Below are 24,792 nucleotides of genomic sequence, written 5' to 3'. Positions count from 1 at the left end.
ACAATTAAGCTTCCTATCCTATTGTGTTTTCACTTTTATTCCTATTGTCTTTTCACTTTTATATCATGTTCTGCAGCTACAAGCTCAAGCATTTGTCACTCTTTATTACAAACTTTCTAAAGATCACAAAAAGGTATGTTCATCTCATCATTGTGTTTATTTTTTCCTTCATCCTGTGCATCTTATTTCATTTTACGTCTATTTTTTTTTTTTAGTTTGATGTGAATAAATTCTTTGATAAGCGATTGGATGCGACGCTAATGAAATTGTCTTTTGACGTTCTGATTGCTTTATTCATACAAAGGAGAAGTGAAAAACTTATCCAAAAACATTACCCATCAAATAGAGAGTTCATTTATAAGATGCTAAAATTGTTTAAGCCCTACGAAAAAAATATAACAAATGCACTAATCGCTCAAGTAATATAATAAAAGTAAAGGACAGTTCCTACAAAGACTTTCACCTATTAACCATCAAAATTGTTCTAGTGTACTTTGACATCATTCATTCCCTTCTCTCTTCCCTTCCCTTCCCCTAAATCTCTCAATCCAAACAAAAGATACCGACCCCTTTATTGAATGGCCCCTTATGCGGAAGGATCCAAAAGTTGTTTTTATTCCCGCATCGGTAAATCCTTAACCCTTCCACTCTTACTAAGACTACATAATATTCTTGTCAATTATGGCCAATGCCAAGTATATAAGTAGTGTTTTCAAATCCAGATTTTAGTGTAATCTGGCAGATCATTTCCATAGCATTCTGCAATTTTTTATAAGTATATAAGTAGTGTTTTCAAATCCAGATTTTAGTGTAATCTGGCAGATTTTAGTGTAAATTTAGATTGTACTTTAAAAAATAATATAATCTATATTAAAATAATAAATCTTGGACAACGAATTTTTATATAAAATATGTTTTTAACTTATAAATAACTTAATTAGTCGTCTCTTCCCTCCAAATGACCCCATATTCTTGAGAGGAAGTATTTTGGCAAGAGTTTAATATAATCTTTTCCTCAATTCCTCCCCTTAATTTTTTTTTCCTATACTATCCAAATAAGGGATTAGGAAGAAAACTCCATTTCCATTTTCTTCATTTCCCTTCAAATCCCTCAATCCAAACACACTCTTAAGCGGAGAAGACAAACAAAGATAAATGACAAGGAGCGAATAATCATCCTGGTATACTTTGTCACTTTAAATTTTCATTCTCATCATTGTTCTTTCATACTTTGCATCCTTTTTTTCATTTTACTTATCGATATTTTTTAGTTTCATGGGAATGAATTCTTCCATAAGCGAAAAAACTTATCAAAGAATAAAGAGTTTCATTTATAGTACTATGTTAAAATTGTTTTAAGCCATTCATGCCTTCTCTATCCATAGATCTAGCGGTGTTAAGAAAAACCAGTACATCATTTACCATTTTTTAACCATTTATCATTATCTCTACTCAACTGAACACATCTAGAGTTGAGGTTAAATTTGGATGGAGATGATTAATGGTTTCCTTTACATTCGAAATCTTTTTAAGTTTTCTCCATCTATCATTCTTCTTTCTCAGTCAGCGCAATGGAAATTGTGAACTCCATCCTTGGAAAAATTGGAGATTCTGTGTTGGATTCCATTCAGTTTCACTTTGGTTATCTGAAAAACTACGATGATAACATTACGACTCTAGAAAACCAACTTGAAACCCTGGAGGAAATGGAGAAGGACGTGCATGAAGCCATTGAAGCAGCAGAACGAAATGGTGAAGTAATCCGAAAAAATGTTCAACATTGGATAGCAAGTGTTGAGGGAGTCAAGATGGAGGCCAGAGAGTTTTTGGAAGACAATAGGAAAGGAAACAAGAGATGTTTTAAAGGGTGGTTTCCTGATGTGAAAGCACGTTACTTGCTAAGCACAAAAGCAATGGAGAAACATAAGAAAATAGAAAGGCTATGTGAAGAGCAAAAAGTATTTGACATTAATGTTTCTCTGCCTGCACGTCCTCTCGGATTAGATTCCATAACCTCCAAAGATATTGTTCTCTTTCAAACAACGAAAGTAGCAATGGAACAAGTCACGGATGCATTGAAAAAAGATTGTACTAATTTTGTGGGGATACATGGAATGGGGGGTGTAGGGAAGACCACTTTGGTGAAAGAAATTGCTAGAAAATGCAAAGAAGAGAAGCTTTTTGATAATGTGGTAATGTCCGTGGTGTCACAAACTGTCAACGTGGAAAGTATTCAGGAGCAAATAGCTGACTTCTTGGATTTAAAACTAGAAGAAAAAAGTGTACTTGTAAGAGCAAGTCGATTAAAGAATCGACTAACGAGTGTGAATAAGATCCTTGTTATATTGGATGATGTTTGGGAAAGACTTGAGCTAAATACTATCGGCATTCCTTCAGGGGAAGATCATAAGGGTTGTACAGTTGTCATCACCACAAGGCGTAGACAGGTGTGCACTGCCATGGGCAGCAGGGACCAAGCTACAAGTATTGTCAGTCTTGATGTCTTAAGTAAACAAGAATCTTGGGAGTTGTTTAAGTTGCAAGTTGGTGATATTATTGAGTCTCCCACGGTGATAAATGTGGCAGAGAAACTTGTCAAAGAGTGCGGAGGTTTGCCTATTGCTCTTGTGACAGTGGGAAATGCTATGAGAGGCAAAGATTTAGAAGAATGGAAAGATGCTGCTCTAGAGCTCGAGAAATCAAATCCTATAAATATTGAAGGCGTTGACGAAAATGTTTTCAAGTGCATCAAATTCAGCTATGATTATTTGAGAGATGAGGAGGCCAAGGCTTGCTTCCTACTTTGTTGTTTATTTCCAGATGATTATAACATTGAAATAGAGAGGTTGGTTAGATATGGGGTGGGGTTGAATACATTTAAGAGAGTTGACAAAATTCATGAAGCCAGAAGACGAGCACATTTGATAATCAACAATCTTAAAGCCTCTTCTTTATTGGTGGCAAGTGAAGAAAAAGGCTGCATCAAAATGCACGATGTTGTTCGCGATGTTGCTAAAACAATTGTGTTGGATAAATATTTTGTGAAAGATGATGAGGTTTTGAAAGAGTGGCCAAATGAATTGAGTATGGATGAATATAATGGTATTGGCATCTCTTTGATGAGAAATGAAATCCAAAAGTATCCTGATGCTTGGGAATGCCCAAATCTTCAGATATTTTTGACACATCACTACAATGTTAAGCAAGAAATGCCCGAAGAAGTATTCAAGGGAATGAAAAAGCTCAGAGTTTTAGATCAAATGCATATTAAGTACTCTGGAGGGAGAAGATTGGAGCCATCACTTAGTCATCTGACTAATCTCCGGACATTAATTATTGAGGGTGATCGCTATGGGGACATGCAGATATGGGGCATTAGCGCACTTGGAGAGCTAAAAATGCTAACAATTGTCAGCTTTAGATATTGTTGGTTTAAAGAGCCGCTGGATGCACTGAGGAAGTTGAAGAACCTGAGGTTGGTAGATTTGACATTCTCTCATAATTGTTCATCTCTTTTCAACTACACAGGAACACTCGCTGAAGATTGGAATTTTTCGCAATTAGAAGAAGTACGCGTGACTGAGATGGTGTCTTGCAGTGTTGCCGAGCTGTTCAAATCTCATCCTCGTTTAAATGTGTTGAAGATTTGTATAACAGACATTCGTCGGATACCTGACAACTTTGTCTTCCCCTACTTGGAAAATTTTCACATTTCTGTGAGCGCGGGGATACATAGTGAATTTGATGTTATGTCAGACTATTTTGAAAATAGTTTGCACGTCCACAACGTACATGGCATGGGATTGCCAAACAGGTTTGTGACATTATTGCCGGGTGTAAGTATTTTAAGTCTTTATCGCTTAGATGGATTCAGAAACATCCTTCCCAACTTCTTGGTTTGTAGAGACAGTTTCGCTGTCTTGAAAAAATTGCGAGTTGATGAATGCGCAGACTTGGAGTTCTTGATCAATAATGAGGAGGTAATTAGTAAGATTCCACAGCCAGATTGTTTCAAATATTTGGAGGAACTGCGACTTTTTGATTTACCGAGCTTTAGGGGGTTGTGTAGCAATAGCATGGTTCTTGTTGACATTCCCTACTCCTTTATAAGGCTAAAAGTATTGCGTATAACAAGTAGTCCCAAAATGTCAAATATGGGCGTTCCACTTAATCTGTTACGAAGAATGCGACAACTTCAAGTCCTAAACATATTTCAGTGTGAAGCACTAGAGTACTTGGTTGATCTTAGAGAAGAACGAGTAGAGGATGCTGTTGAGGAGGAGGAAGGAATACTTGTCAAATTAACGGATATGACGCTACGATGGTTGCCTAATTTAGAGCAGTTGTGGAAGGGCTCTATTGGACTGGTGCACTTACTCAACTTGAAAACAGTGGAGATTAGGTGGTGCGACAAACTGAAAGTTCTTTTCCATTGGTCTGTAGCTCAAAGACTTGAACAACTGGAAGAGCTAACAGTTCGTGATTGCAAGGAATTGGAAGAGATAGTTGGAAGGGAGACAGGAGAAGAGGCTATTCATAAGGTGCTGTTTCCTGAATTAAATTTTCTGTACCTGGAGGGACTTCCAAGACTAGTTGGTTTCTACACTGGTAACTTGCCTGGGAGCCAAAGCACGCCCAAGCTCAAGACCGTTCGTATTTATGGGCATGGTAGTGTGAGTGACATAGCAGTTGATGGCAAGAACTTAGACACATTTATAAAAGACAACAAAGGTGTGTGTGTATATATATATATATATATATATATGAATGTGTATTAATTACTTGCTTTCTCTTCCTCCTCCTGTTTATTATACTAATCTATCTATCAAACCTATTAATTGTCCAAATGAATTTCATTTCTTCCAGAGCTTCTATTTTAAATGGAAGAGGAGGAAGAAGAATAAATGGCGGCTAATGCTGTGCAGAGAATGGTATAAATAAGCTGCTTCTTTTTTGTTCTTTGAGTTGATGAATTGTTCTTCTGATCACCTAAATTGGGCTTTTAACTCCTCCATTTTTATGAATCCAGCCTGATCAGGATGCTGAGTTCCTACAACATCTTTCCTGTTATGGCTCTGTTCGTTCAGAAAGCATAAGCATTAAGCAAAGCAACAAGGGAAGAAAATAATAGCAGAGCAGAGTTGAGTGAGCTTTGGCAGTAATTAGCATTAAAGACAATAATATAAGCATGTCTGCGCCTTACTCATTATTCATATCTACGAACAGCCTTAATTAATTTCATTCTTCATTGTTACCACATCTCATTGCTCAAAATTTGAGTGAGACTCCATTGTCATGTATTTCTTAATCATCATACAGTGCCATGTTTTCTCATCATTCTCGACCTTGTTTTACTATTGTTGATAATCCATTAAAGTCGACAATAATATAAGCATGTGTGTCAATTTCATTCTTCATTGAAACCTGACAGACAATTTGAGTGAGACTTGAGCTTATTTTTCATTCTACGCTTGCAATGCTCTTGAGCCTAAATCAAGTTAAAAATTCAAGAAGTTTTTGCATGTATCATAGGCCTGTTAGGAACCACTTGGATGTACGTAGGGTCCGAAAAGATGAGAGCAAAATAAAAGGTGAAGTCGCTAGAGTATAGAATAGTGAAAACTCAAACGCTAGCTAGAGGCTGGTAAAATTAAAACTTTTTTCTTGGTATCACAATAATCTGAACTCATAATTGCAAACCTGAATTGCCATGTTGTAGTTGAGATTCTTCAGGCTTCTTATTTGCTGAAACAAGTCGTGGACTCTGCATCATTAGCACAAGGAGGTGCAGCAAAAATGATACCTTGAAGCAACTTTTGTTTGCGTCTTCAAACCTGTGATAGCTTGCAAGAGTCGTCTTCATAAAAACCAATGCAACTTGTCTGGCCATATTTTGAAGCAAAACTTGCTCGAGCAGCCTGTATATGAATAAAGACATAATCCCAACTCGGCAGTGTCCCACACTAGCGTTCTTAGTGGCTGCACTGTCTAAAAAAAACATAATTCATCTAACAAGTCAATGAATTTATTAACAAAAATAAGCCATATTAATCCCCAACTGGCACTTAGGACCATATCAGACTTTACTTTCGCAGTCCGGTCACCAAATCGGACGACGCTGCTTCCAGAAGAACGCCCAAGCTTCCAGGACAGTAACCCGACCTAGCTCAGCCGCCCAAGACCACTCAGTTGACCGGAAACTCGCTGCGAAGTCTCGGTGTGCCGCCAGAAAAAGAGCCCGATCTGGCCAACTCCGGCGATAGTTCGACCCACCGTTGTTGTCGTTCGACTCACCGGATTGAGTACTACAATCCCCAACCAAGTTCCGTCCAAGAACACTACCGGAGACCGGAGATCCGGTTTCGACCCGAAAGAGGTATAAATACGAAACTTGAGTATCATTTATACTGTATTGGAGTATGAGAATCTGAATATATGGCAGACGCCGATTCGTGAGCCCCTGAGAATTGGCGGGGACGAGTGTGTAGTATTTGGACCGATTTGCCCTTAAATCGATATATATATATATATATATATATATGGAATTGAATTAAAATTAATATGAATCGGAGGTTTGGGAATTTGATGAGTTGACCAAAATAATTGAAGTGTTGAGAGGTTTGGGAATTTATGATTTTGGGGTTTTGAGTCCGGGTGTTGTTACGCCTGTGGTTTAAGCCATCTAAATTAGTAGGGTGTTAAATCTAACGTCTAATTAGTCCAAGCTAGCTCAGATTCCAATTAAGATTTACCCGATAAAATTCATCGACAATAAATCTTGTTAGAAAGAGTTTTCTGCGTTAATTATGAATATGTAAGACTATCTAGCATTCATGTTACTATATATATCGACAGTTTCTTCTCCCCTAATATTTCTCCTTGTATATATAGTGGTTTCCATAAATAATATAAGACTTGAGAGGAGAAGACACACAGAAAAATGAAAGGGAGGGAACATCCTTGTTCGCTTTGTAAGGGAATTACAAAAACACAAATAGATCATTTATCATTATCCCAACTCAAATTTATAGCCTTTGGAATTGTCTGGAAGGACTAATCTCCACCACACAAACAATACAAATATAAAATAAGATTATTCATTCAAAGTCCCAAGCTACTTTTAACCAGAACATAACATGCCACACAATTACAAGAGCCTTATATAGATAGTTATATACCAGACCACATCTACCATTACATCAATAATGCACCATACACACACATGCACATGCCTAGGAGACTAGAAGAGACCTACTTACAAGCACTGACAAATTGACAATGTATGCTTCATTTGTTTGATGGAAAATCGGCCTCTTGAAAATATTTTCATGATTTTGTGGTGTTCGGAAATAGAAAATAAAATTAGTCAAACAAAATTTATTATAACTCAACTCAAAATGAAGAGCTCTAAAATGAAAAGCAACTTTCCTTGTTGTTCTCCGGATGTTGTTTTCGCCGTAATTTTGTTAAGCAAATTTTTTTTGTTAAATATGTATATACATGGAACTGCAAAAGCTTTTTATGATGAATTAAAATTGTACTGCATATATGAAAGACATTAAAATTGTATGTATATACTATATTTAATATGTATATATATGAAAGACATTAAAATTGCAGGTGGCGACCAAGAAATATGTTGCTAGTTGGAATCGAACCTTAGGCCTAATTGCACCTAACCAATCGTATATATACACCCATATATATATATAGTGGAATAAAGTAATAATGGATGTGTTTGTATATAAAAGACATAAAAGAAGTTGGATTAGTTGTTTTTCCATGATAAGTATTTCCTTGAGATATCTTTTCCATAAGAGGTTGATTTTCCTCCAAACAAACGGAGCATTAGAGTATTTCGATCGAGAGGGTCAATTATTTCCTTGACATTCTGCAATCTTTATACGTTTTTTTTTTCCATCTATTATTCTTCTTTCTCAGATATGGCAATGGCGATTGTGAACTCCATCCTTGGAAAAATTGGAGGATGTGTGTGGGATTTAATTAAGCCTCACTTTGATTATCTGACAAACTATGATGATAACATTACGGCTCTTGAAAACCAACTTGAAACCCTGGAGGAAATGGAGAAGGACGTGCATGAAGCCATTGAAGCAGCTAAAGGAAATGGTGAAGGAACCCGAAAGATTGTTCAACATTGGTTAGCAAGGGTTGAGGGAGTCAAGATGGATGCAAGAAAGCTTTTGGAAGAAAATGAGAAGGCAAATGATAGATGTTTTTGGGGGTGGTGTCCTGATCTGAAAACACGTCACTCACTAAGCAAAGAAGCAATGGCGATTCATGAGAAGATAGAAAGTCTATGTAAAGAACAAGCAGCATTTGACATTAGAGTTTCTCTGTGTCCATCTCTTCCGGAAATAGATTCCAAAGATATCGTTCCTTTTCAAACTAGAAAAGTAGCAGTGGAAAAAGTCATGGATGCATTGAAAGAAGATTCTACTAATTTTGTGGGGGTACATGGAATGGGGGGTGTTGGAAAGACAACTTTGGTGAAAGAAATTGCTAGAAAATGCAAAGAAGAGAAGCTTTTTGATAATGTGATAATGCCTGTGGTGTCACGAACCGTCGATGTGGAAAGTATTCAGGAGCAAATAGCTAACTTCTTGGCTTTCAAACTAGAAGAAAAAAGTGTACTTGTAAGAGCAAGTCGGTTAAAGAATCGACTAAGTGAGAATAAGATCCTTGTTATATTGGATGATGTTTGGGAAAGACTTGAGCTAAATACTATCGGCATTCCTTCAGGGGAAGATCATAAGGGTTGTAAAGTTGTCATCACCACAAGGCGTAGACAGGTGTGCACTGCCATGGGCAGCAGGGACCAAGCTACAAGAAATATTGTCAATCTTGATGTCTTAACAGAACAAGAGTCTTGGGACTTATTTAAGTCTCGAGTTGGTGATATTATTGAGTCTCCCACGATGAGAATTGTGGCAGAAAAACTTGTCAAAGAGTGCGGAGGTTTGCCTATTGCTCTTGTGATAACTTCCCCGTATTTCTCTCAAAGGTTGAGCGTTATTAATAATTCTTAAGACAATCAACATTAACACGAGAATGCATGAAATATCACTAACTACTTTGAAACCAAGGAGAATTTTTTTCATTAGTACAAATACTAACCTCATAACTTTTCTGAAGGAGAGCCACATTTTGGAGCACGACCTGGCAGATGGCATAAAGAGAAGATCATTCTGGAACAAGCATCCGAAAAACCGCGTGAACATATCTGCAATGGCACAAGCAAACTAAAGATTCAACAAGAACATAGCAAATGGAACTAAATTGACTAATAGAAGATATATACTCTGGCCTACTTGGTTATTCTCTCATGTCAATAAAGCTCCAAAACAAATGCAAACTTCATGATAAGATACATTTTGTATAATAACTCCACCCATCTTTCCCTGAACCAGGTCAACAAAAAGTACAGCCAGAGCACTTGACTAGTTTGAGCACACACACTAACCTCTTACCCAAGCTACAATTGTATATTCCCTCCAGAGTTACTCTGAAAATGGCATTACAAAAGCAAAATAATTTAGCCTTTAATGTTTCTCGAAGAAAATATGAAAAAACTTAATTGACCACCCCTAGTACTTTAGCTCAACAATAGAGAGACTAGTATTTAACAGCTAAAACAAACTACTTGTATTCTCAATGCATTCAGAACAAAGATCCAAAGACATGTATGAGCAAGAAAATTATTCTGGACAGCAAAGCTTCAACATATAGTTCCCTTAGTGCAACTGAATGACACAGCATATTACCTCTAGCTCTAGAAGACATGAATCACCAGTGGCAAGCTGCAGAATTTTATCATGCAAGAAAATTTGAGATCAAGATAATGAAGCTCAGTACATCAGCCCAAGGAGTAAAGACGTTAAAAAAATATTATTTTGCTGAAGTAACAAAACTGATCGCACATATGCCTCCAATAACATCAACTTGCTTGATTGCAATGTGATGCAAGGAAAAACAAAGTCATCATCTTAATTCAATAACCATCTGGTAAGCTCACAAAAGCATATCTGCAGAACACTTTTGCACAATGTACTCTTATAAGAATATTTTCCTTTGCCAAAGAAGTAGCATTCATCTCATGGATGAATGATAAAACATATGCAGCAAACATTTAACTGCCATATAAAGATTCAAAATAAGATCACACACACACACATGAACACAGTGGTCAACTTAGATAAGATGATTTAGTAAGCTCTTATACTCGAGATGCACATCTGAAAATCAAGCAATGCATGAAGAGCACACAAAAAGTGAGAAATTAAGAAAAAGCACCAACTACGGTGAAACAAGAATGCACAATATTCATGCATAAAAAAACAGAAAATCCCTTCACCTGTGATAAATTTTGACAAGAAATTAGCAGTTGTCAACACAGCACATCAGCAATAACAAGCTTCTGTACCTTTTTCAAATTTCAATATGAAAATGGTGCACAAAATCCTATAAGGTAATCATAGAAATGAGAGGGCACTCTGCAATTATACAAAGGTACAAACGAAATGGTTAGGTTCAGATGTACATAAACAGAATGGTAAAGAACATCAAAGTAGACTTTATATAAGAAAATGTAATTTCGTTACAAGAAAAGAAATTCTAGAGGGCATAAATAGGACCTTTTCTTTTATCCTTTTATCTTCTTCCCTGTTCTTTTTTTTCCCCTATTTACTTCTTCCAAAGAAGTATTACAAAAAAGAATGGAATAATTACAAGGTGCCATTTTACCAGAGATAATAAGTTATGATACCAGGTGGGTCTCTGACAACAGCAACAACCTTTTTATCCAAATCCATAAGAATTTACATTATAGTATCCTCATAGAAGCATGTTCAACTCTGAGAGGTCATCCATAGGTATATCAAGTCCCATTGAATCATGGTCTTGTAAACCATCTTCTTCGAAGTTAAACCAATTACTCAGATCCTGATGCCCACCGAATTCATCCGCCACACCCAACTCTTCTATAGGGTCTAATTCATTCGTGTTTGTAATGTCAACATGTCCCCTCACATCTTTAGATGAATCCTGAGCATTGTTACCATGGGACATCATCCTTACTTCTCTTTTCTTATTATCATTGTAAAGTTTTTCATAAGAGTCACCAGGTAAAGAATATGCAGGATGAGTTGCTTCTGCAAACTGGCCAATGATTCCATTTCCAGCAGTGGATAGCTGGGCTGTCTTCTGTTTGGGCTTGGATTTTGTTTTACGCTCAACCTTTACATTATTCATGGATGTACGACTAGCTTTGGTGACAGAATTTTTGACTAGTTTATCCTTGTCCCTTTCCCTCTCACCTCTCTTTCCCTTGGCTCCACCCAAAAGAGTATTGCCAAGAGGTGAAGCTCTGAAGGAGGCACTACCACCAACATCATCAAGAAACAATTCCTTTTTCTTCCCCCTGTTCAAGATTGGCCCTGTTTTGGCAAAGTCCTGGTCACAAGAGTAAACCGGAGCACCAGATGCATCGGATGAACCTGTAAGAGCAGAGAACCCATTTATTCATATATTAAGTTGAGGGCTAAACTTGTCTACACCACAACAAAAAAATTATCTAGAGGTGTTTGGAACGAGAGCCTAGATCAAGTCAAAAATTCAAGAAGTTTTTGCAGTTTTGCATGTATCATAGGCCTGTTAACAACCACTTCGATGTAGGGTCCAAGAAGATGAGGGCAAAATAAAAGGTGAAGTCGCTAGAGTATAGAATAGTGAAAACTCAAACGCTAAGGCTGGTAAAATTAAAACCTTTTCTTGATATCACAATAATCTGAACTCATAATTGCAAACCTGAATTGCCATGTTGTAGTTGATAGTCTTCAGGCTTCTTATTTGCTGAAACGACCAAGCCAAAACAACTCGTGGACTCTGCATCATTAGCACGAGGAGGTGCAGCAAAAATGATATCTTGAAGCGCTGGCTCACTAAAGCAACTTTTGTGTGTGTCTTCAAACCTGTGATACCTTGCAAGAGTTCTCTTCATAAAAACCAATGCAACTTGTCTGGAAACTTTAGGGACCCCATATTTTGAAGCAAAACTTCCTCGAGTAGCCTGTATATCAGTTAAATGTACATGAAATACTACACTGAAGCATCATACAGATTTACAATTTTATCTGAAACCATAATTATCAAAAATAAACATGTTAGAAAATAATCAGCAAGACGTTCGATCAAGCAATCACAAGTCAAAACATAAATCACTTCTACTTTGTAATGGACCAAAAGCAAAGACAAGTTACCACTTACCAGTAGCTTTTTGTAAGACAACTCAATAAGTCTATCCATAGCAACCTGCTCAAGGTCCCTGAAGAAAAAAATACCACTATCTGTTGGTCCTCCATTCAGAAAACAATTTTAATCATGACTGCTCCTTATCCAGGAAACTCAAATAAAAAAAATATATCAAAAGATAGTCAATTGATCAAAGTATCCTACCGTATTTCCGCTTTCATGCCTTCCTCAAGTGATCTCCATACGATGTTCAAGTTAGTGTTCTTTTTACCAACCTAAAGGGTCAATTAATATTGGATCAAATATATATAACAATAGACATCAATGGGAAAACTAATATTGGCGGGAAAAGATGAAATAACTTAACAAAAAACTTTTTTCCATACAGTAAACAATAGTTATAGAAAAGCTGTTCCACACATTCCAGTGGAGGAGTGAAATAAAAGAAAATGCTCATTGTCTCTACTTAACCTGTTTGTGAAGCTCCTTCTGTAATTCAATTATGTCTTGATTAATTGCTTCATCCTCACCATCGGCTAGATCAGGCTGGAAGGAGACATGCAAGAAAGAGGACAGAGGGGGAAGGGCCATGGTTCAAAAATATATTATTAACATAATAATTAGATTGCAAATATAGAAGAATAAGACATCAGCCTTACCTATACTACATTAAGTCAAACATATGCACATGCCTCAGTACATGCGCACTAAATGCTCAACATGCATGCATGCAGCATGTTGGATAATATGAATTCTGAAAAACGATAACAAAACCCCTTCCACCAGAGGAGAGTGCAAAGGAAGGACATTTCATATATGGCCTCAAGATGAAACTACGAGGCTCTGTCATTTTGACTTTCTTATTTGCCTATCATAATTTCAGATATTTTTCTGTAAAAATTGTTAAAATTTAGGTTCTTCCTCTCCAGTGCTTCTTTTGTATAAATTAATCAACGTATTGAGGGCTAAGAACCCCCTTCAAGTTAATCAAAATAGTTGACCAAGTGTGTTTTTGCATTCTTATCATCTTTCCCTTCTATTTGGTGCATCCTTTGTGTGTGAGTGCTTGTGTGAGCAGATTGAAACTTACCACAGTCTCTGGAAAAAGGCCTATGCTCTGCAGCTCCAGAAGAAGTTTGTCCTCTAGACACATTTGTTCATAGGGGCAATCGTGGGCAGAAATGACTGAACTTGCATGTAAAGATGGCTGTTCCTTGCCACAAACTTCAGAAAACTCAGGTAAGATGCCAATTTTTGAGTCCATAAATCCATTAACCTCTTGGAATAAACCATCACTACATAATTGATTATGCATGCTTGTGGACCTAATATTCAGAGAACTCCCATTACAGGAATATCGGTCAACAGAGCAATGCATCTGAGATTTAACATCCAACATTGGCTCATATTCAAAGTCAATGTCGTTCCCCTTTCTAGGCTCAACATCTATTGGCAGGCAAGTACCACCAAGAGCATCATCTCCACCGAATTGAAAATAACTATTTCTTCCTCCATTCTTTTCTTCAAAGTTTTCAAATTCATCTTCCACAATTAGAGCAGACAACACTCTTTGAAAGAGCGGGGGAAATTTCTGTCCTCTTTCCAAGAGAATTTGATCCTGCACATTTCTCTCTGTTTCTTCAGATGCAAGGTGTAATAGAAAATGTTCTGCCTTTACAAGATCACCCTAACAAACCAAAACAACATTGTCACTACAAAAAAAAACAGCTAAAAACAGAGAATAACTAAGCTATATGTTGAAGTAATAAACCACAAGTTTTAAAACATGAGTGGAAAAGAGATTAGAACACAGACAGAAAAAATACAACTTTGGACTGGACATATAGTAAAAGACAGTACCACAGTTCAAAATTACAAATGAAAAGTAAGTCCAATAATTCTATATTATCACAAAATTTTGGAGCTCTAATAATGAAATTGTAGACTGAAATATTCAGATTTTCCATGTACTTAGTAGATTTGAAGACTGCATGCTACCTATGCTAAAGCTCCAGGTGCAAAACATATATGGAGTAATTTACGAGATGCAAAGCCTGCCAATCAGGGTCTGAAAACAGTCCATGTTAGAGAACGTACTTCTCTCATAAGAGGGCAGACATTGGGATCAATTTTTTTATGCAGTCACATAAGAAAAGAGATTTCAATTTGTTTCAAGCTGTTTGCACGTGACTAAAGAAACTTCAATTCATGATAGTTTTGTATTCCGTCTCATCAGTCCATGGTGGCTAAAGTTTGAAAACTACAGACCTCATATATGCTCTAATAATAAAAATTTTGGGCAGAAAAATTCAGATGGATGTAAAGGTAACTTTCAATGGAATTTACTGGCACAAGAACTAGATTTTGCAAAGAAATTCTTCAGGACAGATTGATTGGCAAAAGATAGGAAGGAGAATATGTTGTGAATCAGATTTGTTATTGTTATCAAAATGAAATCTATTTCAGGGTTGGCTTATGATTGACTGATCAAAGTATAAAGCATGTTATTGTAATACTAATTCTATTAAATAGCGATCTGAGGTGCCGAAGCAAAAGAGAAAGAAATAAGGAGAAGGGGGGAAGAGAAAAAAACTGGTTTCCTGCATCAGAAACTTGAGGCAGACAAGCCTCAAATGCAAACTAAAATGCATGGTTTTTCTTCTAAAATGGATCATGAGGAGTATAGATTACATATATACCATTAAATATTCCTACTTACAAGAACTTAAAATACAAAATTAATTAGTAGCATTAACTCTTGAAACCAATGTGAGGCTAGCCCAATAATTAAAGAAAACACAAACTAAACTTATGATAAAACTAATGCCAACTCCTGCCCAGACCTATCATAAAAAAAAGCAAAAAAGACATCCAATACCCGACGACAACATCCTCTTTTTTTGCGCAGAAATCAAAACATGATGATGATGATGATGATGAAATCAAAACACTAGTCTCGGGTTTCAGCAAGGACACGTCTGTTCTAACCAAGGCATCAAACTTGCTAATACTCTCAACTCTTATGTTATGTAGAAGATTTGCATTTCTACCAAAATTATATACAAGTATTTGACCAATTTTGGACATATTCCCTTGAAGGGAAAAAATAATTGGTTCTACAAGTGGTTGAACCTTAAAGCATGCTGAACTCTCTTGATACACAGAGAGAGGGAGTAAAAGTAAGTCAACTCATTAGTCTTCAGTAGAAATAAAGAGAGACTCTGAAAATCGGAGGCTAAAATTCTAACACAAGGACAGCAAAGAGAGATGAGTGAATCTATTTTACTTCTACAATTTGAGCAATCAAGAACATGGGATGCATCAATTGTTATAACTGCTCGCCACCAAGATACCCCCCCCTAATACCAATTCTTATTTTTTCAGTTAGTAGTTTCCATGCTATACAATGCATATAATAGGATGGGATAAAAGTAATAACAAAGTCTTATGAGCAATTTCATGCCAGGACTTTTTTCTTCTGTCTTTCTCAAAGTGGAAGTTTTATATTATTTGCATAGAGATAAATATAATTAAGATTTAATAATAAGAAGCGATGTAGGGATTCAAGAACAATAATCAACGCTTTTTCTCAAAGAATAAAATTTTCTTTTTCAAGCATTTCACACTCCATCAAAATGTAACTTCTGTATGAACTACAGCAACATTATTAAGGGGCAGAAATGGCAAAAAGAACACAGGAAATTAAGTGCATAAAAAGGAGTCGGCATAATTCTTTTCTACTGTCAGGAAGACCTTTCATCTACCCACAAACAATCGCAACTAAAACACAAATTTAGAACATAAAATTAATATCTGAAGCAAATCATGGTTAATTTACACAATGAGGTGTTTCATGAATATAGTTTTGCATTTTGCAACACATCCGCTTAGCGATATCCACACAAAAATTTATTTCAGTACGATATCACCATCTGTGGTGATTTACCGAAAAAGGATCAATTTTGTTTTCAAACATTGCTGAAACAAGTATAAAAAGATCTTAAGTTAGTCTCACTAACAAACATCCATACCAATTCGAATAGCCTAACTCAGCCAGACGTCTAAAATATTGACCTAGTTCAAAAGTCATTTAAGCTTAACGATAAGCATATACACCAAACTGAAGATACCTTAAACTGATTAGATCTATGCTCTTATAAAACATACCAAAGTATCATTGGTATGGTCAAACATCGGAGATATCCCTTTATGAAGCTCCTCCATAGATTCCAACTGATCCAAATGATAAAATTGAAAGGAGTAAATTTGTGAACAATCATTTGATAAAAAAATTGAAACTTCAAGTACAGTTAAGATCATCCTTATGTTAGATTCAAGTCAGAACCTGCTGCTTGAGAGAAGATGTGTCTTCTGAGGAGAAACGAGCAAAAACAGGTTCCATTTTCTTCCAGAATGAACCAGAACAAGCTAGATCTGCAAAAGAAAAGGTTAATAGAAGCACAATCTAATACTAAGGGAAAAACATATTAGGAAAAAAGCCGCTACAGATCATCGTTAGCCACTTACAGCTAGCATTACAAGCGAAATTTGCCGCTGCTAATATTTCTTCACGGTCATCATCTAACTCTTCTGAAACAAAAAATGTAGTTATATAACCACCCCTATAAGTTTCAGCTAGATATGAATTCTAGATTTAATCATATATTTCTTTCATTTTTTACCAATTTCAACTACAAAAAAATATCCTGCATCTAGATACAGGAAATCCAAATAGAGGTCAAAGCAACAAGTGCCTTAAAAGTTTCCCAAAAATGTCAGTAAAGTAACGTGTCCAGACAAATCAAGAATCCCAATAACAGATTTCATTCAACACAGAATATATTGTAGCTTCCGAAGATAGTACCATGTGACTTTGACTATATTTCACTTTTCATTACTTAGAAAAGAAAAAAGAACCAAATATGTGAATTAGTATGTGTGTGTGAGTGAGTGTGTGTGCGAGAGAGAGAGAGGATTTATTGCATTTTCATTTATTGGTTTGGAAAATATTTCCATGGTTTCAGTTTCCGGAAACTGTTTTCATTTTCAATTACTTAATTTGAGGAAAATGCTTTCCATTAGATTCCAACAAGTGACCTCTACATGTTTTAAGAAAAGGATGGAAATGAGGACTTATCATTTTCTTATTAGAAAACAGACAACCTCTTTAGTTTCACTTATTTTTCTTGTATACATGAGCAAAAGAATAAAACAATTCCTATGGGGCTTTACACATGTTATCCTTGCCATATAATGGATCCTTTGAGCATTACCATATGATAATATAACATAATAGCTACTTTCTACATATTTATAGGCTTATAATAGAAATGTACCAGTGAAATCTGGGGAAGTGCCGTTTGGTACATGCCCAAGACGAGTAAATGCCTTGCGATCTGACAATTTCTTCAGAGGAGGACGCCCTGACTTACTGGAACTAGTAAATAGCTAATGTATCAATAAAAGGCCGAATAAAAAAAATGTAAGACTATCAGATCATTGTCAAGAAAAGAATTTAATCACCTTTCATTCTTATCAGAACCCGTCCTTGTATTCTTGAGCGGCTTAGGACCTTCCAACTTCTCTGTCATAGGTGAAATGCTAGCTCTAGTAAAAGATGAGCCCCTACTACTCCTACCTTGTCTCCGCACACCATCACCAATCTCTTCCTTAACAAGTATTTTGTTCTTTTTTGGGAGCAACAAAGACATACCAGCATTCTGATCCAACGCCTTTTCCTCTACTTCACCACTAACGGTTCCTCTCTCTTTCACTCTATTCTCACGGTTTTCACCAGCACCAGACTCTTCACTTTCAGATAATCTGGCTGGAGATGAAATATTCTCATGCTTCACCCTAATTTGCTGAGTACCAATAACTGCAGCCCTAGCAAGAAGCGATCCGTTGGTCCCAACAGTATGTACTCTACTACCATTGTCACAAGGGGGACAACCTTGTGATGGCAGTTTCAATTCATCCTCGGTAGTGACAGGAGACACCAGATTTACTCTTCTAGTGCGAGAGATTTTCTGAGGCCTCTGACCAACCCATTGAGCCATAGGAGGAGAGGCTGATCCTGTGGGTATGGGACGCTTGCGATTGTTGGCTCCACCGACAGGATTGACTTTATTTACACTTGAAGGTAGTTCCCAGCCATCAAGAGCTCCAGATACACGAGGAAAATTCGGAGATGAGCAAGCGGCAATTACAGGACCAGTTCGAGGTGCCCACGAAGCCTTTCCTTTTGTCACTTGAGCCGGATGAACCATATGATTGTCCTCAAGAACACTTGATCTGAATAACAAATATGTAGCAAAATCAACCATAATTTAGAAAATATTATCAAATCAGCGAACAGTTAAGAACAGCTATGAAATTCACAGCAAGTTGTGAGATAACAAATGCTACAAGTACAAGGATGAATCCAAGGAAAGGACAAGTACTTATTATTTTCTTTTGCCACAAGTCGCTCTTTATTTAATCCACCAGTCAAATCCTTTGAAGACAAAACCCTTTCACCATCGTTCTTGGGAGTCGTACGCATACTTGAACTAGCTGGCAAGAAAGTGTCATCTATCTTGCCAACAACAGCAGCACCGTTAAAAGATCCTGATCTGTAAGTCGATCAACAAAAGATTATAAGTTACTTTTACTCCAAGTAACAAACAATAATGGCAGTGGTAACATCAAAAACAAGAGTGAAAGGAAAGGAAAAAATAACCTACAAGAGCATACATAAAAGCAAAAATACATACAAGTGCATACAGGAGACAGATAACAAGTCAAAGAATATGATTAAATCAGAAAACTAGCAAAGTGGAAATGATCCCATTCATATATTTATGTGAGAGAGACAAAAAGATAAATTGACGTAGAAACTATTAAAAGAGAGAATCTTAAATAGTGACTGCAACAAAATCAAAATATATGTTACAAAAATTATTTAATAGACTATATCTACCAATAAAGATAGCATAGAAGTAATATGGCCTCTTCAACCATATTGTATAGATCGATGAATCACTATAGCAATGGCTTGAATCAGGATTATTTTTCCATTGCAAAAGTACATTGACTAACCAAGTAGAGAAGTGGGTATCAAGGATCCCAAATGGCCACTTTATGTAAACATGTTGAATGGTACAACCATTGCAATTATGTAAAGTTGAAGATTCCCGCTTTGGCAAAACTAGCAGTGGATTGTGACAAAATTGACATCGCCTTGATAAAAATGAAAAGGGCAGCTTCAATATTCACCACAGGGATTTTACCTAACTTCATTCCCAACAAAACATGATGTTATCAATGACTAACATCATGTTACACCATCCATCAGTGAAGGAACAATCCAAAGTATTAGGGGTCACCTATATGAATCCTCAATCAAATTGCCCTCCACATTAATGCCACTCAATCCTGCCTAAAGCTGCACCCTCTACCAATCCATTCATATTTAAATCATTTTTTCATTGCTTCCATCCCGGTTTTCTTCCTTTATGCTCTTTTTTTTCTTGATGTTGTAGATGAATATACCATCTTCGATAATTTTCTCTCATATACTACAAGGAGGCTAAATATTTAAATCCTAATGAACCCAAGTAAATCCAATTTCTCCATCTGGCACATAATTCAACTACAGAAGAATCTTGACAAACTTTTTTACATCATATTCATTTAATAACTGCACCAGAAGCACACCATCTTAAAAGGGAGTATATTTCCTTTTGTAGCACTCAAAGCAAACAGTTCAGGCTACTAAAAAACAAGTACGCTTGACAGGAGAAATAGGAACAATTATAATTGAAAAACTAATCTATGGTTGTTTAAACTTTATCACCAATATTGAACTGGAATACATCAATTCATCATAATAGATTGCTTTGTTAAAAATGAAAAGTCTACCTGAAGCCTTGGGCATCAGAAGACTGCAGACCAGGTTCACCGTTAAGCTTATGATGCATAATTCGTTTAGACTCTACATTGCCATCAGTAGGCCTGGTAGAAACAGTGCCTACAGATCGTTTCCTTCTCATTTTTTTGTCCCATCCTTCTCCCCCTGTAGGCAGTCTACGTATCTTTTCTTCGACCACATCAGAACCTTCGCCACCGTCCCGAAGCATCTCTCTATCTTTTCCCACAACAAGGGGCTGTCTTGCAATGGTTTGGCTACGACCATCAGCCTACAAAGTTTAAAAATGTGCCAGACTTATCATTGTTGCTGAGGCATTATTTATGAATTTAGCAAGAAGCAATTGAAAGCACACCATTAAATTTACAAACAACTTCACATATATAGGCTAGAGATTTTAGCAGCTTTTTAAATCACTAAAACATTTATAGAGGAAGGACAGTGCACCTCGTGGGAAAGTTAAGTATCTAAGTATTACAAAATATCCAAATCAGGGCACACCATCACAAGCAATGAAAATAATCAGAAGCAAAGTTCAGCTGAACGGAGACTATTAGGTAACACAGTAGTTATAAATCTAGGCATTAGGATAATATTAAAATAAAAATAAACTCTGGTACATCTCATTCTGCTTCTGGATACAGAAAATATAAATACTATGCATACAAGGACTTACATTCTTGCCAAACACTAGTGTCAAATTATTTTTTAACATTTGAATTTAATATATTAAATTTGATCAACATAATACCAATAAGACTAGTATAAAACAGGTTTCGAACACAACCAATAGCTTTGCATTTTATGTTTTGAGCAAAGCTCTAAATTTCACCAATCATTATTATTTTATACATAAGAATTGTCCCAGTTCAGAAGGGTGAAGATGCCAAACAATCATGAGGTTTAAAAAGATACGAGTGAAAGTACAAGGAGGATATCTCTAGAAAGCAGACAAGGATATGGATATGAAACCATTGGTAAGTGGTTGTAGCATAACAATACTATTGAGTGGCAAAAAAAGTCATGTGTTAGATAACAAGAAGGTTATAGTAAGAGTTCAAATAGCCACTGTGAATGCATGGGAATAAGGAGGAGTATTATTATCATTGTCACAACATTCCCATTGTTGCCGTTAACGTTATTATTTAAATTATGAACCTTCTAATTCTACTTTTTTCGATAGCTATGAAAATGAGTATACAATATACATACATAAACACATGCACACACTGCCCATCAGTGCATCCTCGCACACAAAATATGAAGCAAATGAGAGGAAAAAAAAAATTCAAGAGCATTAGTGTGTGTTTATCACAAGTAGAAGCTAAATCATTCAAGAAAAGCAAGGAACAAATCTCAAAATATAAGTATACAAACCCTTAGTTCGGCTACCGACGAGCGAACTCGCTTTTGCAAAACAAGAGTCTTAGTTCTGTCCTCTAATCTCTGACTCCCAAGGTCTGAAGGATTTCGATGACTCTGCATTCCCGTCTTTAATATGTTCAACCCACCTGATTTTTCGCTCGTGAATGAATCATTCCTCTGTTGCTTCTTAGAATTTAAAGCTTCGCAATGCTTGTTCAATTTCTGCAAGGATTCGTTCAATCTTTTTGCTCTACCCCTGATACAAAGAAAATGTAACATCTTCAGCTCAGAAACTATTCTAATGACAAAGCACGAGGTCTTAAGTTGCAAAGTCATGAAAAGAAGTATTTTTTCACGTGACTGGGGATGATGCTTGACAGAAATATTAATCTTCATGGAAAATAAAAGCAGCTCCATTTGTCTTGCATTAGTTTAGAAAGCGATCGAGAATCCATATGACCTATTTCACTAAAACAAAAAATTCGATAATGGTTCAGAAGACAACAATTAAATTATTACCTGGCTTTTAACGAGGCATCCAACACACTCGCTTTAAAACGCTTGAGCTCCTCAGTAGCCACTGGAGGGAGAAACTTCGTATGAGCAGCTCCAAAAGAATTTTCCTCTGAGGAACTCCCAAGAGAAATCCCCAAAACCCTCCTCACTTCACACAACCGAGTATATTTTTGATCCCCCAATGAAATAGGATCCAGTGTCAAACACTGAGTTAATCGAGGCAAATCCCCAGATGATGAAGCACAGGCGCGCGACGTACTAGCCCCATAACTAAACATCCTGTTTTCAGCGCTCTCCCGGAAGCTTCCAGATCTATCCAAACCGGCATTGGGATAATTAACTCTCTGCCCATCTGGATAGTTTGCTGCATAAGCCAAATCATCTGGACTAACTGAATTTGAATTGAATCTCACATTTCCAGCCATTAATCAACTCCAGTTCAACGAACTCATATCCAAAGAGGGCTCCCTTGGCAAATTGCTTGCGCAAACAAGTAACAATTGCTAGAGCAACTACAAGTTGGACAAGCCAGAAATTCATATGCATGTCATATTATAACAAAGCCACGATATACAAGAACAAGAGCCAAAATTAACAAGATCTTTTCCTTTTCTTTTCACTATATAAAAGCACACTCCAATGGCAATAAGGGACCAAGTTACAGTAAAAAGAATATCTAAAAGTCTAAAGAAGTGTATTAGGATAGAAATTTAAATACTTGTTTTTATCACACCTTTCAAATTTCTGAAAAAAGGAAAAGAAATTCATTCAAGTATGGTGAATGTCACATCAAGAAGAGTTAGCAAAAGTTTAAGGAAACCAAAAGCACAAAAAAAAAAAACAAGAAACAACGTCCCAAATGTTGGATTTTCGTATGCCTTATTACGTTTTTTCAGCAATCAAATATAAATTCAACAGCAAAATCGACTCCCGCCCCTACGAACACGAACAACCCCGCTTCAGTTATAGCGACAGAAAATCCAGTAAAAAAACATTCCAAAAACTTCTGAAGCACACAAAACAATTACAATTCAATACCATGATCGAGAAAATAAAAAGAATCAAATCACACCAATTCAAATAGGAAAAAGTTGCGAACCCCAAAAAATTCAGTAAAATAGTAATCACGATTACAAAAATGTCAACAAGAATAACTAATTCTTCATTGAAAGTTTCAATTTGAAACCCAATTAACTTTGCGAAATCAAGTGAACCCAGCAGCAGACTTCGAAACCCTAACTTCAGCAAGAGCTCTACAATTGCGAAATTGAGCCAATAATTCCCATTAATCCACCAACAATTCAGAAAGGCGAAGCTCAAAAGTACAGTAACTTACCGGCATTGACCGAGAGTGTACGAGATCAAGCTGCGTAGAACGACGAATTTCTTTTCTTTTCCTATTTTTTTGTTTCAGAGAAAGTACACAAGTCACTATGCGCGAGAGCGAGTATGAAGTTGCCCTCGTGGAGATTCCCCCCGCAGAGAATATAGGCAATGTATGGGTCCCCCAAAATCAGGGCCCTCTATCATGTTTTCCAACTTTTGCTGATGGGTGGATCTGGACCGTCCGTTAATTTAGGGAGAAGGACATGGAGTTTGACCCAGTGGGAATATACCCTTTTTGCCGTTTTGGTGTTTGAGGGTTTCTACTATCAGCCTATTACATGGCCATTTGTGGGATCTAATTTTTTGGTGTTTTGCCCTTTTGGGCTATTTTGGTGGTGGCATTTTTGGATAATATGGTGATGGGACTTGAGTAGTGGGAATCAAGACTCAAGTGTGGTTCAATTTGGGTATGGATTTTAAAGGTTAAATTTAAGGATAGGACAAATAATGAAAGTTGTTTTCAATGTATTGAGTTTGCTCATAAGTTACATAAATAATCGTCATTTGAGTTGACTCTCAAAATAAAGCTAATTTAAACACCTTAAATCCCCCTCCTCACAATATGTGATACTCTCAAAATTGTCTATCAAATCTATCAAACGAAATATATAATTCTTGATGAACCCTTTAAAACCATTAAAATTTAAAAACCCCTTAAAACCCTATAACTCTCCGTGAAAACCCCTTAGAACCCCTAAAATTTATAAACCCTTAAAACCCTATTTCGGAAAATTGCATAGAGGTGTCAAACCGATTGAAAGTTTGTTATTCACTCTGTCATTGAAAAAGGTAAAGGGTCGTGCTAGCCCTAGCCCAGCACCTCGATACAGCATAGGTTGGGGTTTCCGGCTCAACATCTCTCATCTCTTCTCTCTCGAGTCTCAACTCCTTTTTTCTTTCTCTCTCTACGCCAGCATAGGTCCCAGACTTCCAGTGTTTCACCAACGACTGATCCTTCCTCTTTGTCCACTATCAGAAAATCCTAAACACAATGAAGCATATATAATATATCTTTCAAGATCAAAGTTCCCAATCCTGAAACATTGATTATTGATTTCTTCAGGATTGCAGAGTCGATGATGTGGATGACCATGGTGAAGACAAGGAGATATAATTGAAGAGAGGAGACATGATGGAGTCACTGACCTCCCAAAATAAGACATGATTTTTCAATGGTCAGCATGGCTGCATGAGAGAAGCTCGGCTACTTGCCTACATGTATGTGTTCGTGAAGTGGGCCAAGAGGCTAAGTAGAGTTTGGTTGAGTGGGCCCGCCTGGCCCGGCCCTTGGGCAATTAGCTGGCCGAGTCTTATATTTACTCGTACTCCAAGACTCCAAGTCTCCA

General features: G+C 36.6%; 3 protein-coding genes across 6 annotated transcripts; 2 read left to right on the top strand and 1 right to left on the bottom strand.

The window, feature by feature from the left end:
* The first annotated feature begins 1,684 nt into the window (after positions 1 to 1,684).
* Positions 1,685 to 5,075, top strand: LOC119988102 (disease resistance protein RPS2-like). Its single transcript, XM_038833021.1, has 2 exons — positions 1,685 to 4,731; positions 4,867 to 5,075. Exons 1-2 carry the CDS (start codon positions 1,707 to 1,709, stop codon positions 4,878 to 4,880), a joined length of 3,039 nt encoding a protein of 1,012 aa, XP_038688949.1. The 5' UTR covers positions 1,685 to 1,706; the 3' UTR covers positions 4,881 to 5,075.
* An 8-nt stretch (positions 5,076 to 5,083) lies between these two features.
* LOC119988103 (disease resistance protein RPS5-like) lies at positions 5,084 to 9,050 on the top strand. Its single transcript, XM_038833022.1, has 2 exons — positions 5,084 to 6,376; positions 7,942 to 9,050. The coding sequence occupies exon 2, from the start codon at positions 7,944 to 7,946 to the stop codon at positions 9,048 to 9,050; it is 1,107 nt and encodes a 368-aa protein (XP_038688950.1). The 5' UTR covers positions 5,084 to 6,376; positions 7,942 to 7,943.
* Positions 9,051 to 10,571: 1,521 nt separating this feature from the next.
* LOC119988101 lies at positions 10,572 to 23,553 on the bottom strand. 4 transcript variants are annotated; one of them, XM_038833016.1, is made up of 16 exons: positions 23,397 to 23,553; positions 22,064 to 22,572; positions 21,557 to 21,800; positions 20,173 to 20,450; positions 18,714 to 18,884; positions 17,794 to 18,564; positions 17,607 to 17,707; positions 16,798 to 16,860; positions 16,616 to 16,704; positions 16,438 to 16,503; positions 13,361 to 13,957; positions 12,742 to 12,816; positions 12,475 to 12,545; positions 12,286 to 12,343; positions 11,827 to 12,088; positions 10,572 to 11,516 (listed from the first exon to the last, which is right to left on the bottom strand). In XM_038833016.1, the coding sequence occupies exons 2-16, from the start codon at positions 22,483 to 22,485 to the stop codon at positions 10,855 to 10,857; spliced, it is 3,930 nt and encodes a 1,309-aa protein (XP_038688944.1). In that variant the 5' UTR covers positions 22,486 to 22,572; positions 23,397 to 23,553; the 3' UTR covers positions 10,572 to 10,854. The 4 variants fall into 4 exon arrangements, with proteins under 4 accessions (XP_038688944.1, XP_038688946.1, XP_038688947.1 ...); XM_038833018.1 differs by having other exon boundaries at positions 16,798 to 16,857; XM_038833019.1 differs by having other exon boundaries at positions 17,607 to 17,701.
* Between the last annotated feature and the right edge of the window lie 1,239 nt (positions 23,554 to 24,792).

This window comes from Tripterygium wilfordii, chromosome 21 (assembly GCF_013401445.1).
Source record: "Tripterygium wilfordii isolate XIE 37 chromosome 21, ASM1340144v1, whole genome shotgun sequence".
NCBI classification, from domain to species: Eukaryota; Viridiplantae; Streptophyta; class Magnoliopsida; order Celastrales; family Celastraceae; genus Tripterygium; species Tripterygium wilfordii.
This window is presented reverse-complemented; position numbering and strand designations above follow the sequence as displayed.

What these genes read in the sequence shown, in the direction of transcription:
- LOC119988102 (XM_038833021.1), top strand. Translation starts at nt 1,707, where the DNA reads ATGGAGAAGGACGTGCATGAAGCCATTGAAGCAGCAGAACGAAATGGT.
- LOC119988103 (XM_038833022.1), top strand. Translation starts at nt 7,944, where the DNA reads ATGGCAATGGCGATTGTGAACTCCATCCTTGGAAAAATTGGAGGATGT.
- LOC119988101 (XM_038833016.1), bottom strand. Translation starts at nt 22,485, where the DNA reads ATGGCTGGAAATGTGAGATTCAATTCAAATTCAGTTAGTCCAGATGAT. An exon ending in GGTTCTGATAAGAATGAAAG is followed by an intron (nt 17,708 to 17,793) that starts GTGATTAAATTC and finishes GCTATTTACTAG; the next exon opens with TTCCAGTAAGTCAGGGCGTC. An exon ending in GCCTTTTTCCAGAGACTGTG is followed by an intron (nt 12,817 to 13,360) that starts GTAAGTTTCAAT and finishes GTCTCCTTCCAG; the next exon opens with CCTGATCTAGCCGATGGTGA.